Here is a 16,447-nt window from a genome sequence, read left to right as displayed (position 1 = left end):
AAACATCTGCCTTTAGAACCACTCACTTCCTACCCAGGACTACATGTCCCATGAGGTATTATTGCTCCTCACACATTCACAAGTTCTCAGGCATTTACTGACAGGTATGGACGGTGTACTGAGCTGTATGTGTGCTGCACTGTATTTCTTGATATGTAAACAAATAATGCATTCTGTATGCAGGCCATCTAATCGGTGATTGATAACTATTTTCATAATCGATTAGTTGTCGATTAATTGATTAGTTGTTTCGGCCCTAGAACAGACCAAAGGTGTAGCAAATGAGAGGTTCATTGTTCAGGTTTACATATACTTTGTGTTGAGATAAGAGATCTCCCATTCTGGGAATGCATTGTTTTCAGTGGCTTGGCAAGGATAAGCAATATTGAACACAATCTTTCTGTAGTACTGAAAAGCGGGAAGCTGAGGTTGCATATGTAATGAGCAAATATAAATGTTCTCTTGTATGTGTAGAATTATACAGAGGAACTGTGTTTTCACAACCTTACAGTGTATGTCCAGCCAAAACTCTGTATTAATTTCAGAGTGGGGACGAGTTTAAAGATGTCCCCTCCCTTGAAAAAAGTGGGCATTTAATTAGATGCCCACAGCATGGGATTGTGGCAGTTAAATAATAAAAAAAAAAAAAATGTTTTTTTGTTACTGTCCCTTTAAGGTTAGTCATGACAAGACACGAGTTTTGCGGGCAGGAACAACGTGACTTTGGGCGGGAAAAACACTTGTTTTTGAAAGTATGGACATGTGAGGAAGGGCTATATAAGACCCCCGCATTAAGGCTCCTGTCAGAGTGTGACCCGGAGTGATTTGGCGAGCTCCCCTCCCTCCCACCCTGTCGCAGCACTTTTATGTGGTTTGTCACCCTTGGATCAAGGGGGGACTTTGATGTTTTTTATTCAGTGTACTTGCTCGTGTTCTATGACTGAGCGAGATATTAATTGATATTTAAAGTTTTAATTTTAAATTATTTATGAATTTAAGGAAATAAATTAATTAATTTATTTATTATTATACCAATAAAAGTGCCGCGGCCATTTGCATTACCAAAAAAAAAAAAATATATATATATCATTTATATATGATAAATATTTAAATAAAAAATATAAGAGTTAATTCTTTGTGTGGTCTAATTTATTTATTATTTATATATGGTTTAATGAATATTATTTATTCGGCCTACTTTCCCATGTTGTCCTGCTTTTATGTTACCAGACAGGAAGTGAGGACAAAAGACAGATAAAAAATGGTTTTGTTGTTTTTTAGTGGAGTAAAGCTGGTAATACATGGATTGTAATTAGATCTGTGTGTTGTCCTTTGTGTTCAAGAGAAGTCTGTCTGTAGACCAGCTTGTCAAATTGTCCTGCTGGAAAAACAGCATTTGATCAGTGCATGCAGCCAATAGGCTACAGCACTGATCAGTGTATTCTGAAGGCTGGGGAGTCCCGTCGTCAGAATACAAAGACACAGTGGGAAGGATTTCCCCATCCAAAAAAAAAAAATGCTGTCTGGGTCTCTATTGGAAACTTTCCCTCACTTCCTGTCTAGTGAGACGACTGTTAGAAGGGCAGAAATTTAGAGACTCTCTCTAACGGAGTCCTAGATAGTTTTTGGCTTTATACTTTCATACGTATTTACATGATTTTACACGATTATTTACATCCGGGTGATCTCTTATTATCGCTTAAAGAAAAGACAGTACATTTTTGTGAAACCGTTTTGCTCCCCTGGTCTACTGCATAAATGGGCCATCTTTCAGTAACTGACATTTGGATAAAATGCCAGTTCTTAAAGCAGAACTAGACTGTATCTGAGTACCACCTACTAATAATGCTAATCATTTGTAATATTCACAGCAAACTCGCCCATCCATCCATGTCTCCAAAATGTATTTTGTTGAGGAATCAAAAACGCCCCCCTAGCATTTCTGGCCATAGCCATCTTAAGTAAGGGGAGATTATTCATGTACAGTGCCATGAAAAAAGTATTCATACCCCTTGAAATGTTCTACATTTTGTCATGTTACAACCAAAACCATAAATGTAATTCATGCGATAGACCAACACAAAGTGCTACATAGTGGTGGAAGGAAAATGATAAATGCTTTTCAGTTTTTTTTTTTACAAATATGTGAAAAGTGTGGTGTGCATTTGTATTCAGCCCCCTTTACTTTGATACCCCTAACTAAAATCTAGTGGAACCAATTGCCTTCAGAAGTCATCTACTTAGTAAATAGTCACACATAGGTTGGACCTACTTACCTACTATGTAAAGTCCACTTGTGTGTAATTTAATCTCAGGATAAATACAGCTGTTCTGTGAAGCCCTCAGAGGTGTGTTAGAGAACCTTAGTGAACAAACCGCATCATGAAGGCCAAGGAACACACCAGACATGTCAGGGATAAAGTTGTGGAGAAGTTTAAAGTAGGGTTAGGTTATTAAAAAAAAATATCCCAACCTTTGAACTTCTCTCATGGAGCATTGTTCAATTCATCATTTCATTTTCCTTCCACGTCACAATTATGTGCCACTTTGTGTTGGTCTATCACATAAAATCCCAATAAAATACATTTACGTTTTTGGTTGTAACATGACACAATGTGGAAAATTTCAAGGGGGTATAAATACTTTTTCAAGGCACTGTAACATACTTCCTGGAATCCATCTGCCCTTAGCTCAGACATGCAGGGAGGAGGGTGTGGTTGGCTGAGAAAACACCTCCTCCAGATGAAAGAAAAAAAAAATGTCCTGAAGACTCATGGGATGTATGGCAAAAGTTCAACCTAGGCTAGAAACTGGGAAGCAACTGAAGAAATGTAAAGAAAATAGTTTAAAACAAGTAAATATAATATACCTTCCTGTCTATTCTATGTTAGTGGCAGAAGGATTGAAAATAATTAATGCTGATAAAATTTAGTTCCGCTTCCAAGTGAAGGCACATTGTGTGGATCATTTCCATATTCTTTATCAACAGCTGGCTAATTAAACTATCACACACCCAACCTATAGCATAGATTTTGTTGCTTCTTCAATGCTCACTGTTGTCTATTTCTCGTGCTGCGTCTGGTTTTTGAATCGTTTTTTGAGAAGTGGAGCGTATGGGTGGGCTTATCAATGTAAAGTCTGAGAGCAACCTGGTAACTCATCCTGTAGTTGCACTTGAGAATAGTTTTCTTGAATTAAAAGCAGTGAATTGTAATTGTGAGCTTTTTTGAGGCTTTAAAGGGATATTTTGACAGTCTGGATTTATTGAAATCCATCGTTTTGTTTGCCTAGCCCTAGAAAGAAAGTATGACATTCATTACAGCATCAAAGAACAATGTACATGTGTTTTGTGGTCATTGAAAACAGTCCTTTGACCAGGATGAGCTTGAGGGCTCAAATCTGAAGTGGAATTTGGAAATGAGACGTGAACGTTTAGAAGGATCAAATAGCAACATAATAAAAATACTGCTATATATTAAACCCTGTACCACCACCACCACCAACCCCCACCCCCCATGTGATACCACCACAGTTGGTACCCACACTGCGTTATGATTTTTTCATTTTATAAGTATTTGAAGACTCAGAAGGCACCACTGTTTTATACCAGTTTATTTTTACGATTTCCATGTACCACTCTTATCTTCTATGTAATATTCCACCACTGTCTTTTGTATACAGAACATGTGTGTGCTTTACCATTTCCAGATGCTACCATGGGTGTCTGCAGGTAGGGGCAAGGGGGAGTCAAGTGCCCCCCCTGGAATTGGCAAGGTGTCTGCACACAGACACTGGTGTCCATGAGCAGTCCTTGCAGGCACGGTGGGGAGGAGAGGGGGCGCCATATTGCGAGCTCCACTATGCTCATGACACTCAGGAGAAGCTCTTCAGCAACTTGCCCAGCTGTCACACTACCCCATGGTCTGAACTCTGATACAACCCGTACACTGAACTGAGGCTGTGATTGCCTCCTTCTCTGTAGCTGCAGCCATACCAGACAGGAGAAGGACGATCCTCCCAGGTTTGGCTGCTGTCCAAGTCAAGAGTGATCACAGTCAGAGCAGCAGTGAGGCTCTGACTGTGATCCAGCCACTGTCCAGCCCAACAGTCACCAGAACTCACCCCAGGCCAGCTAAGAAGTTCCTGAATCAAGCCATGGAAGCTGCCATTAAGGTGAAGTGCTAAATTATATTTGTAGAACAAGCTGGGTTAGTGTCATGGTCTGTCTGCAATCACTGCTTGCAGATTACTGTTTAATTCTCAGTATCCAGCAACTCTGATAAGACCCCAGACCAGGACAATTATACTACTTTTCAGGCTTATTACAAATCTGTAATGGACATTTTTAAGGCTACATGTTTTGATTGCAAAGGAGGTGAGCAACTGCAAGAATTAATTTCTGACCAAGCATGTGATCAGTTACATATTCTTTAGCCCTCATGCACACAGGCTGTTAAAATAACGTTATGAAAACATCAGTATCTTTGCAGTGATTTCTTTTTAACTTTTTTCAGCGTTTTTGCAATAGCGTTTTTTAACATTTTTCCGCGTTAGCGTTTTTTAGCGTTTTTTTTTTTTTTTTTTTCAAATTTTTTTTATTTTTTTTTTTCAATGGATCAAAAACGTTAAACGTTGGTGAATGACGTTTTGGAGCGTTTTTCAGCGTTAGAGCGTTTTTACAGCTGAAAAACGTCTCTCAGAACCCACTGGTCCTGGGTTTTTTTTATAGCTTAAAAACGCCTATGCCACTTGCAGCTCAAAAACGCCTAGATGGGCATGAAGCCATAGACTAACATAGACAGGCCTTTTTAAGCTGCAAAAAAAGCTCAAAAAAGCAGCTGTAAAAACGTCCGTGTGCATGAGGACTTAAGGTCAGTTACAAATGTCTAAAAATTTCTCTTTCACTCAGTAGATATCATTTTGGGCATTCTGTATGTAGCTGTTAATATTTTACAAGAAAACTGTATTTTAGGCAGATTCTAAAGACACCCAAAATTTAGCGCAGTTTGGTATCTTCGCACTGGTCGCCAGATAACCTTGTCCCAGTGCCAAGAAAGGTCCCCCATCGGATAATTCCCGCCCTGTACTGCGCAGGCGCAGCGCTTAAAATGATGCCCCTCCCCCCGAAAAAAGTTCTGTGGACGCCCATGGATGCTACTTTTAAGATAAATGATATATACAAAAAACTGTATCCACATTTTCCTGTGTCGCTAGGCTATGATTCTGATTTTTTTTTTTAACTGCCCATGCACTATTTTTCTTGTTCAACCTGTGGGTTCCTACTATACTATACAGTTCAGATAGGTTAATTTCCCGCTGTGCCCGTTGTATTCTCACAGTGGTGTGCAGTCATTGTTTTTGAACATAGGCCCACCTCATGTACACCTTTTACATTCATGTGGGTGGGGGGCTGTAAAACATTTTTGAGGGGTTTTTTAATACCAATTTTTTTATTTATACGATTTTAAGAGTTTCTAAGTTGTTAACTCTTTTACATTTTTTTTTCTTTATTGCTATTACATAGGGGGCTAATGAGGCAATTTTAAAGACACCTTGGGCTATTAGAAAAGTAAAATGTCACCTAGCTTTGTGAAAGAGGAGAAGCTGTGTTGATTTTAATCATCCAATCAAACTGCAGAAAAATCCTATTTTTCAATTTCCCTTGCACATGATTGCAAATTGAAGATTCACTTTTCAAAGAATACTCAAAGTTAAAATTCACTTCACAAAGGGAATGTACTCTACTCCCTTCTGTAAATCAACCTACCTTGTGTAGTAAACACCCCTAGTATTTGTCATTCAGTGGTAAGACCCCTTTCACACTGGGGCGTTTTTCAGGCGCTTTAGCGTTAAAGCGCCTGAAAGAAGCCTCATCTGCAATCCCAATGTGAAAGCCCAAGCCCTTTCACACCGAAAAAAACGCTGGTAAAGCGCCGCTTAAGACCCCTTTCACACTGGGGCGTTTTTCAGGCGCTGGCAGTGTGAAAGGGCTCGGTCCATCAGCCCACCCAGCCCGGTGGCAAAAACACAAAAGCGCTGCAAAGAAACTGCTTGCAGGACTTTTTTTGACGCCCTGCCAGCGCAGCGCCCCAGTGTGAAAACACTCGGGCTTTCACATTGATATTGCAGATGAGGCTTCTTTCAGGCGCTTTACAGGCACTTTTTTTAACGCTAAAGCGCCTGAAAAACTCCCCAGTGTGAAAGGGGTCTTAGGGCTCATTTAGACCCCTTTCACACTGGGGCACTTTGCAGGTGCTACAGCACTAAAAATAGTGCCTGCAAAGCGCCCTGAAAGTGCTGCTGCTTTGTCTCCAATATGAAAGCCCCAAAGGCTTTCACACTGGAGCGGTGCGCTAGCAGGACGGAAAAGAAAAGTCCTGCTAGCAGCATCTTTGGAGTGGTGAAGGAGCAGTGTGTATACCGCTCTTTCACCGCTCCTGCCCATTGAAATCAATGGGGCACCGCGGCTTTACCGCCGGCAAAGAGCCTCTGTGGAGGCGCTTTGCGGTGGTTTTTAACCCTTTCTCAGCCACTAGCGAGGGGTAAACCCACCCCGCTAGCGGCCGAATACCGCTGCTGAAATGACAGTAAAGCACCGCTAAAAATAGCGGCGCTTTACCGCCGACGCACCTCCCGCCCCAGTGTGAAAGGGGCCTTATGCTTGCGGGTGGGGGGCAGTAAAAACAGGTGGTTGAGCCTTGTTTTTTGACCACCTCCCTAAGCTGCAAAGATGGCCAGATAAGGGTGTACACATGCTGCTGCAAAAATTACTCTGTCGCATTAGGTGGGCAGTACCACCACTGAATGCAAAACATTCAAGTGAAATATGGCCTCCTCCCTGCTTTTTAAAAGCCTCTGAAAGCAATCCACTGCCTAACTGCATTAAACATGCATCACATCTACTGTTACTTATTAGTAAAACAATACCCCTTATTTCCCACTATTTGTGTAACTTCTTTAATCTGTCCACTTCCTAAAATGACGTATCCATTAATATACTTCTGTTAGCTTTTGTACATCTGGACTGACCACAGAGTGTTCATATGGGAAGTGTTTAATACAGCCACAGAACTTAAAAAAATCCATCTCCTACACCCTCCTCCACAGATACATAGAGGTTCCAGCCTTTGGGAATCTGTTGCATACGTGGTTATATTGCTTGATTGTACCTAGATTGTAGGTTTGGTATAACTGCTTGCTTTGCAGGTTGGTGACTTTTTGCTCTTTGCAGAGCATAGGTTATAAATCTCATACAGTAAAGAGATATTACATTTAAACATAAAACCCCATTTTTCCTCCAAAAACCAGCTAGACAGCAAAAATGCCATCCCCGTCAAAAGCTGTGCGGCATTTCTCAACAACCCACAGAGGTGCCATGCTTTCTAGTTGGTTTTCTGAACAGTGTTTATATGATGCAGCCTAGTCCTTTTAATAGACTGGTTATAGACTGTTTTTGTAGACCAGGATACATTAATAACTTGCTAAACATATAGGAATTGTCATTTTCTGCTATGTTCATAAAACTCTGGCTAGAAGCGCGGAACAGTTTAGGCTGCACTCTCACCTGAGCGTAGCGTTTTTGAGCGTTCCTTCCGGCGTTTTATCACGCGTTTTTTCGGGCATATTTGCACGTTTCCATGCAGCGTTGTCTGACATTTTTGAGCTTTGGCATTTTTTTTATTAGCCAATAGGAAAAATGATCATCTGTTTCATCGTTTGTTGCTATGTTGTTAGATTTTGTCATCTGCTTCCTGCTCCAAAAACACCCAAATCTGCCTGATTCGCGCGACAAAAAAGGGTCCAGAACTTGTTTGAGCTTCAGGCAACTTGGAGTAGAGATGTGAACCATCTCCATAGAGAATAATGGATTTTTTCCCTTAAAGCGTTATGTAGCTTCAGGCTTCAAGCTACAAAACGCTCAGGTGTGAATGGGCTCTTAATGTGACTGAAGCTGGCTTTCTTTCCTGCTTACATTCTTGTTTTGAATAGACCTGTTTGCTGTTTTACATTATATTACTATCCAATTGGTCTGACTAGCATAGCCAGTTATTGTCCTCACCCTGGAAGCAATTTAATGTCAAAATACTGGCCATCTAAGAATTTTATAACATATAAGCATATGGCGCTTCTGGTAAAGCTGACCCCCAGATTCCTCTTATCATATCAATGAGGGTGAAAAGCCTCTATTCTGGCTACATCCATGGTTGGTTTGCCACTGAGCAATAAATGGTTTACAGGTAGCGTTGTACCGATGCCGATACTAAGCATTTGCACAAGTACTTTTACTCATGCAAGTGCTCTGGATACTAAAACCATACCTTGACGGACTCCATTCACATATGTGTATCCTGGTTTGCAGTGCGATTTCAAAGCCTGGTTCAGGTGCACTTCCAATGCGAATTGTAGTGTATGAGATTAGAAATCGAATCTGAACCAGACTGAAATCACACAGGACTCTTTTTTTTTTTTTTTTTTTTTTTTTTTTTTTTTTTTTTTTTTTAAATCGCACTGCGGTCAGCCTGCACATATGTGAACGAGCTGTAAAAACTTGCTGAAACGCACATGAAAACTGCTGCGAAACTGATGTCTCTGTAAGTGAAATCTATGCGTTTTTTTCCATCAGTTTTCATGCAAGTTTGGTGTGAAGGAGCCCTAAAAAAAAAAAAAAAAACCTGTCGCATGACACTAAAACTAGGTATCGGTATTGGACTTGAGAAAAAGTATTGGCACTCCTACTCAGTGTTAAAAAAAAAAAAAAAGACTGGTTTTGGCGCATCCCTATTTACAGGTGGTTCTGCCCAAATAGGTTTAGCCTATACACTGTGTTTTCTAACTACCCGTAATTCTACCACTAGATATTAATAATCTGTCAGATTTATCCACTCTCGACCATGTAGAAGCTTCTGTTAACCCCAACATACTGTATCTATTTGTGTAGAATGTGATATAGATTTTTAACATCACTACAATTGGTTCCTTTTGGATCTGCTTTACAGATCCATAGGTTACCGTACAGTGTGAAAATGGTCCTCGGTGTTTAGAATCTACAGTTTTTTTTTTTTTTTTTGTTTTGTTTTTTTTTTTTAAACAAAAAGCTTTTATTAATGTTTGAAAATAACATTAGTACAATCATATTAACATTTGTACATAAGTTTCATATAACAGTGAATAATTGACTTCAATAATGGAGTATTTACTGGTAAGGCCACCAAGGTGGTTTCGTATCTGACCTATTGTTATATTGATAAATTATTTGGAAATACTCTAGCTTTCTATAGAAAAAATCTTTGGTGAGCATATTCTTAAGGCAGAAGTTAACACAGCCATAATGTGTGGTATGAAATGATGTGTTGTACTTGTCTTCTACAGGGAGGAAGATGAATACTCAGAGCTACGCTCAGAACACAGTCACAGCCAGCTTGAAGCCAATGACGATTCCCGCAGTATAGACCAAGACCAGGCCTCCGTCTCTGTGCTGGAGAATCAGTCCACAATGGTTACTGTTGATATGGGTAAGTGAATAACATAAGGTCACAAAGACTTCATGCAATTCATGTGTTAAGTATATAACCTGTATTGTGGCGTAAATTATAGGACAGCACAAAAGTCAAGCTGCTGAAAATTAATTTCTTGCAGGATTGGATATTTTCATTTATTAAACCTTTTTTAGGAGGTTGTATTATAAAAAGGATAGAGATGGTGTTCCTTCAGCATGTAGTATATTGTGAAAAAGTTCAATATTGTAGACTCTAATATTGTACAAGCTGGCTGTTCAGAGTGCTGTATCCAAGCATATTAATGGAAAGTTAATATAAAAGCATATTGATGGAAAGTTATATAGATTGGTTACCTGTGTGTAATGTATCTATATAATAGGAGTTAAACTTTTTGAATTGAATTACTGAAATTAACTTTTTGATGATACCATGGGGGTGTGCAGAGCAATCTGTGTATGTGTCTTTCCACTGATATGATAATCACAACCCTGCAAGATATTGAAAGTAGCTTGGAAGTAAGCATTTGAGTATTACAGATATTTGTGGCCAAGTATCTGGGCATATTTGTCAAATATTCTGGTCTATAGGTCTCTACTTTGAAATTAAAATGGTTCTGAAGTTTTTAATCCAACCAACTGATTAATTGTGTGGTACACACATGAAGGGAAATCTCTTAGTGGGGACAGTATACAAATCTGACAGGTTTTAAGCCGTTTCTGTATAGGTAAAAAAAATATTCTATACGTAATTCCACTATAAAGTGAAACTCTAGGCATGCCGGTGTCTCCACAGTTGAAATAAATATAGAAGGCCATATTCTCCCTGTGCCTGCAGTCAAGCAATGCAGCCTGATTTCGGACTTGCCTCACTACATGATTGATTTGACTTTGAAGTATCGATAGGAAAATGGTTAGGCCGTCACTATGCTCCTCTCCTTTTATCAGTGTTGGATAGACATACTGCACAGTGCAGTAGGGCTGTTAGTTACAGCCTTCCCTTTGAGTGCTTCTGTACCAAGGAATATAGGAGATCTCTATCCTAAGAGATTCAAGTACTTTTACTTGTATGTAAAAATGCATTTAATGATTTGATTTCTCTCTCGTTAAGTCGTATCAATGATTATTTATGCAAAATTGGTTGGCTCTTCTCATGGTGTCACATACCTGGTCTGAGGCCAATTTTGATGAGGGCTTCCCTTGCGGCTAAATGTCAAGCACCCCAGAAGGTGAGAACAGGGAGTGCTAGGTTCAAAGAAGCATGGGTGCCATTCAGGTAGATCTGCTGGAAGCTGCTTGGAACTGGATAACTGTCAGCTGGTCTGTCAGGACAGATGGCAGGATCAATGTTGCCCCTGGAGATGTAACAGAACTAGGGCAGAGGCCACAGGCAATGTGGCACCCGAGGAAAGCAGTGGGATCAGGCTGGCAGGACCAGACTGAAGCGTAGTGAGGAGAACATTTGTGCGCTTGCGTGCATTTCTGTACAAGTGAACATGGCCATGTAAAGTATAGGCAACTATGCCAGGTCTTTTCCTCAGCACATGCACATTTTTTTTCTGCTGTCTCCTTTTCAGCACATGCTCATGTTTGTTCCAAATAGCACCTACTGCTAAAAAGCAAATACTGTAGAATAGGCCCAGTTATGTAGGGGTCAGTTTATAATGGAAAGGGCATACCTGCTATCTGCTGGACAATTCAGTCATTCAATCAGCATTTTGTCATTGTGTCATTCGTAACATTCAGATCATGGGTGGAGTCTGTGGTGTCCTTCAAAATGTTTTGCAGATATGATCAGAGCCCTGTGATATGACTGGTCATTCATGTGATTTCTTCTCCTCTTCCTCTCTATACTTTTTACCTATTAATAAGAATGATTGAGGCTTTGCTTGCTTTTGAATCCCAAAGCAAGCAAATCTGAAAGCAAATGTGCTTTAGTATTAAATTTTTTTATAATTTTTTTGCAGCATTAGCGCCAGTTTAACCATATCGCTGTTTTAAAAACTGGCATATTAGAGTGTTAAAAATCCTGAAAGTGTCCTAGAATAAACCAAGCAAGATTTTTACACTTCCAAAGTGTTAAGGGAATTTGTGTTTAGGCAAGTCATTTTCCCATGGCTCATGCATATGTTTCTGCTAAATTTTCCAAAATAGTTTTGTCACTTGCTGACATTAACAAATACGATTATTGCGGTTTTTGGCACAAGCTAGTGCCTTTTTTAAACCAGATGCAGAGCTCTTTCTATTGTGTTTGGAGATTTTATATTTTAAGCTTAATATAAAGAGTAGCTCAAGCACATGTTAATCCTTTTTATGTTCGAATCACATATTGAACTGTTTGTTACTTTATACAAGGCCCAAGAGCCAAAATTCTGTCCTGTAGGTTTTTATATCCCCTCCAGAATAAACACAAAGCTGGTTCTGATTCCTTAAAGTATTATGATGCCTTTTCTAGCAATTTTCCTTCATTAATTGCATATTAAATTTTTTTTTTTTTTTTTTTTTGGATCCTTTTGGTGGTTAGTTATTTCCTGAAGCCAATTTTCTTGCCTTTTTAAAATGTTGCCTTAACTCATTCATAGAGAGGTTGTAGACATTTTTTCGCTTGAGTCCATATGCACAATATCTGTTTATACTGCGGTATGAAACGGGGCTATAGATATTTTTTCCTTGGGGGGATGTGTCCGCCTTAAGCAGGACGAAGCGAATAATAAAGTGACGTACATGCAGCAAGGCACAATTGTGGTTCAAGCAAGGAAGGGTAGCAAAGGGAAGACACACTAAGGAGAGATATACGTGCTGCTCACCCCAATGTGAACAAAAAAAATGGAGAAAGGGTCCCCCAGGGGGGGTTTTAGGCAGCTAACAGCAGCTATCAAGTAAGAGAAAATAATGATATTAATATAATAATGATGACTATATTCATATAATTGATATAGAATATGCCAGAGATGACCTTGTCTTTGAATGCTGACACTAACAGTGATATGAAATAGAGTTAAAAGTGTGAAATATAGGCACAGTGAGCTGGTGAAGAATGTAAAAATGGTTAAAAAACAAAACTAAAAATACATGCAAATGATTTGGTGGTGAGGAAAAATAAAAAATAAATGTACATAAAGAATGAAGGCAATGTGAGTGATTGTTGGGAAAGCAAGTGGGAAGTGAAAAAACAATGAATATGTATGTGAGGTGCAATTGAAATGAAGTGTATATGATGTTGCGGAGTATTTAACTCTACAACATCCAAAGCTAATATACGTGTAAATCAAAATTAAATAAGAATAAAAATATTAATCTAATGAAAGCTAACACAATACTAGTAAAGAAGTTATTGCTTGTTCCTACGGTTTGGGAGAAAGGTCTGGCCGTCCAAAAAGAGGTGTGAGGGGATCACAATCGGATCAACCCTTATTCCAAGGATTAAATAGCACCCTTAATTACAAGAGCACTAATGAAAATAGCTACAGGTGTCGTGTGTAACCCCTAGAAGTCACACATCTATGGTGTCCTACTGCAATGAATGGAGTGGCGACCTCAGCTTGGACTCAGAGCAGACCATGCCCCCAACGCGCTTTAATCCTCCCCCGGAGCTTAGTCATGGGTCATCCCCATGTCTAAGCTCCGGGGGGGAGTGAAACACGTTCGAGTTGGGCCTGGTCGGAGTCCAGGCTGAAGTTGCCACTCCATTCATTGCAGTAGGACACCAATAATGTGCTACTTCCAGGGGTCACACCCTTCTTTGAACCTTTGCAGGAACCAGGAAGGGCTCCATCCCCTGTCAGCACTCTAGTAGCAACTGTGGATGCACTTTCCACATACCCCTCTCTATCGAGCCTGAGCGGCCCACATACTTTTCCCAGGTCACAATTATTTGTGGGTGTGGCAAAATTGCGAGAACAGGGCCCAGAGTAAGAGTCACACTGCCACAAATAAAACGCCACAGAATCTTTTCTAAAAAATAAAAGACACAGTAAAAACACCTCTATTACATATGCTTTTCTACACACAGACTGCCTTGAATAACTCCATTGAGATAGACAGTGACTGTTGTACAATTATACCAGATAGAGTGCAGAAGTTAGGAGTATGTAAGGTGTGTCTAAAAAGTTTGATGAACCAGTCGTAAACACATTTTCTGCTTACGGCTTTTGTCCCGTACAATTGCACCAACATTTCATGTGTCTCTATCGCCATTTTCCCTAATTTGTAGCAGAACTTGATGTTTACTGATTGCTTCATTGCAGTGTGACCCTACCTCTCTTTCTGACTACGTTCGACTGGCCGTAGTGGGTTTACCCTGACAATCACATGTACTCCACACTAGGTGGCACTTCTCGACATGTCTGGATAGCCATATGCATGCGCACACACCTGGCCCATGTTGCCGTTGAGATGGGACCATTGACTTTTTAGAGACGCCTCGTATAATCTCTTTAGACTGGTCAAGGAGTATGTTGTATACAGCACAGCGTACAGAGCACAGTGGTAAGAAGTGTCCTATACAGCCCACTGTGCAGTAGTCAGGAGTGCGGTCTATCGTGTCCAGCTGCAGTGTTCGTGCCCCAGTGTGGCTGCACCCCACTACTGCAGAGTTCCATGTACCATTCACAATGCCCAGACATAGAAAGTAGGCTGCCTCAATCAAGTACCTATCCAAAGATTGCCTTGTTTATATTGAACAAAATAAGCCTTAAATAGCTACTAGCTTGAGGTAGCATACTTAATTGAGCAGTGTAGGTAACCCAGCAGAGGAAGAGATCGAAGACCACCAGGGCCCAGTGCAGACTTTTTAAAGGCGTTCACTTCGTAAGAGTAAAAAAAAGGTTTGAAGAGCTTAGGGGGTCAGTAGTAATAGAGTTCAGAGGCAACACAGGGTTCAGCATGGCTCATAGTATCTGATGCCTTGATGATTTTTCTTGTGAAATTGTTTGAATATTGGAGGTTAACAATCATTACATCCTGGTAAAAACCTCACCTATGTGTGGACATTATTAAAGTATATCTGAGGTCAAAAATGACAATCATCTACTCATTCCACAAGTGCAATTATTTCTAGCCTTCTAATATTAATCTTGCAGTCTGTAAACTCACTTTGTGGAGAATCGCACACTTATGTCCTGGAATATTTTGTATGTGAGTAGGCACTGCTGTGTCACATATTTATAGAGCCTGCCTTCTGAACTACAGAGGCGCTGGGAGAAGGAGTTTCAGGAGGAAGGGTCAGTACAGGAAACAGACTGTTTACTGTTGGCAAGGTACCATGGGGCATGTAGTCCTCAGAAAACCAAAGGAATGAGCAGAGGGGAAATTGCAAAGCATGCAGGAAATTTAGGAAGTTGTGGAAAGATGGCCAGCAGGAGAACACCCTGTGGTCAGCTCTGTAGCTCTTCTGGGAACTAGGCCTACTCTCCTCCAATGATGAGACTTGTCTTGACCCCCCCTCCGCACAGCCTTTCACTGGTAGGATCAGTGTGCTACAGTTTCTCCTCCCCCAGCTCTTATGCAGCTGAGAACAGCGTGAACGTGATCACTTATAAAGAAAAGGGGGGGGGGGGTTTATTGTGTTTTTTTTTTTTTTTTATTGTGTTTTTTTTTTTTTTTTTTTTAATATAGCTATACACAATTTTTTGTTTTTTGCCTTTCATTTCCACAGTTTGTTTTGGAAGGTGACGGTTTACAATGACTTGGTAGTAAACCGCTGCAAAAAAAAAATCCCCCCTGCAAAATAATAGCATATTGTGCTAGTATGCATCGCATACTATTACATTATGAAATGCTCTCCATTTAAACAAAGCAATGGTCTGTCACCGCTGAGAGGGCTTCCAACTTCCTCCAGTCTTCCTTCTGAGTTTGTTGATTCCAGCCGTGAGAGTGGCCAGAGCTGCAATGACATCACTCCCGCACATGCGTGCTGGAGCCCTTGGTTACGCCACAGTGCTCTCAAGGTCTGGCACGGTATACCGGACCTTTAGAGTGCATGCGCCGGTGACGTCCCTGGCTGCGTCCAGTGTGAATATCTCCTAAATGGTGAACGTTTAGGAGATATTAATTTTTCACCTTATTATAGGCTTATCTGTAGGTAAAATCACAAGCAGACTTTATTACTGCTTTAAAACACTGCATGTCCCCTTTTAACACATTTTTACCACCACCCAAAATCTAGGAGGGACATTATGAAGGTAGCAACAAATTTAAACTCAAATCAGGCTGCCTGTCAGCAAAATCTATGCAGCAGTTCTTGTATGTATTTGTGATCTTTGCATCTGGAATCCTTAGCAGTTAACTGCAACAGATTTGGATAGGTCTGCTATAAGAGTTATCACATAATGTGAGATTGTGTGTCTGTTTTCACTCAAAACAGACACACAGTAAGGCAGAGCAGAGTGCATGAGCCCTTAGGAAGTTATCAGAGGCAGGTTTTATTCTGTTGCAGTGCAACTTTTACGCCTCTAAGTAATTTTCTAGAAAAAAAATCAGATTTTTACATGTAGGAGCGAAGTGTCAGAAATGGCCCGGATGGCAAGTGGTTTAAGAATGTTACCTCAACATTTCATATTCCTGTTATGTGCGTGCCGTACCATGTACTTGTATGAAAAAGTATCCTGTCCTTTTTGCATTGCTTCCTTTGTGTAAAATCCCTGGTGTTCCTTCCAGTCCCTCTGCTATATTTGTTTTATATGTATACACAAATGTTTTGCTTTTCATTTCTATTTTGAACTGAGTGTGTTGTTTTACAAGAGAAGAGTTAACATATAATTTAATGTGTGTTACTAATCAAGCCTAACATATTAGATGTAGGTCCATTATTTTCTTTTGTTCAGAAAGCAGTAACACCCTCAGCGGCGCTCCTGGCTCCTCCTCTTCTCAAGTGCCCCATTGGAGAGCCACTCTCCCTCGGGGGACTCGTGTGAGCGCCATTGACACAGACAGCAGGGCTCCGGCCCGCCCCCC

At 40.3% G+C, this 16,447-nt stretch overlaps 1 protein-coding gene across 3 annotated transcripts in view; it reads left to right on the top strand.

Annotated features, from left to right (window-relative positions):
• The window catches only part of MCC (MCC regulator of WNT signaling pathway), a 530,407-nt gene that overhangs the window by 394,689 nt on the left and 119,271 nt on the right, over nt 1-16,447 (top strand). For all 3 annotated transcript variants that reach the window (XM_073624625.1, XM_073624626.1, XM_073624627.1), the window contains one exon: nt 9,370-9,512. In XM_073624625.1, the coding sequence (XP_073480726.1) occupies nt 9,370-9,512 (143 nt within the window). The remainder of the gene's footprint in view (nt 1-9,369; nt 9,513-16,447) is intronic.

Source organism: Aquarana catesbeiana, linkage group LG01 (assembly GCF_042186555.1).
Source record: "Aquarana catesbeiana isolate 2022-GZ linkage group LG01, ASM4218655v1, whole genome shotgun sequence".
In the NCBI taxonomy this organism is placed as follows: Eukaryota; Metazoa; Chordata; class Amphibia; order Anura; family Ranidae; genus Aquarana; species Aquarana catesbeiana.
This window is presented reverse-complemented; position numbering and strand designations above follow the sequence as displayed.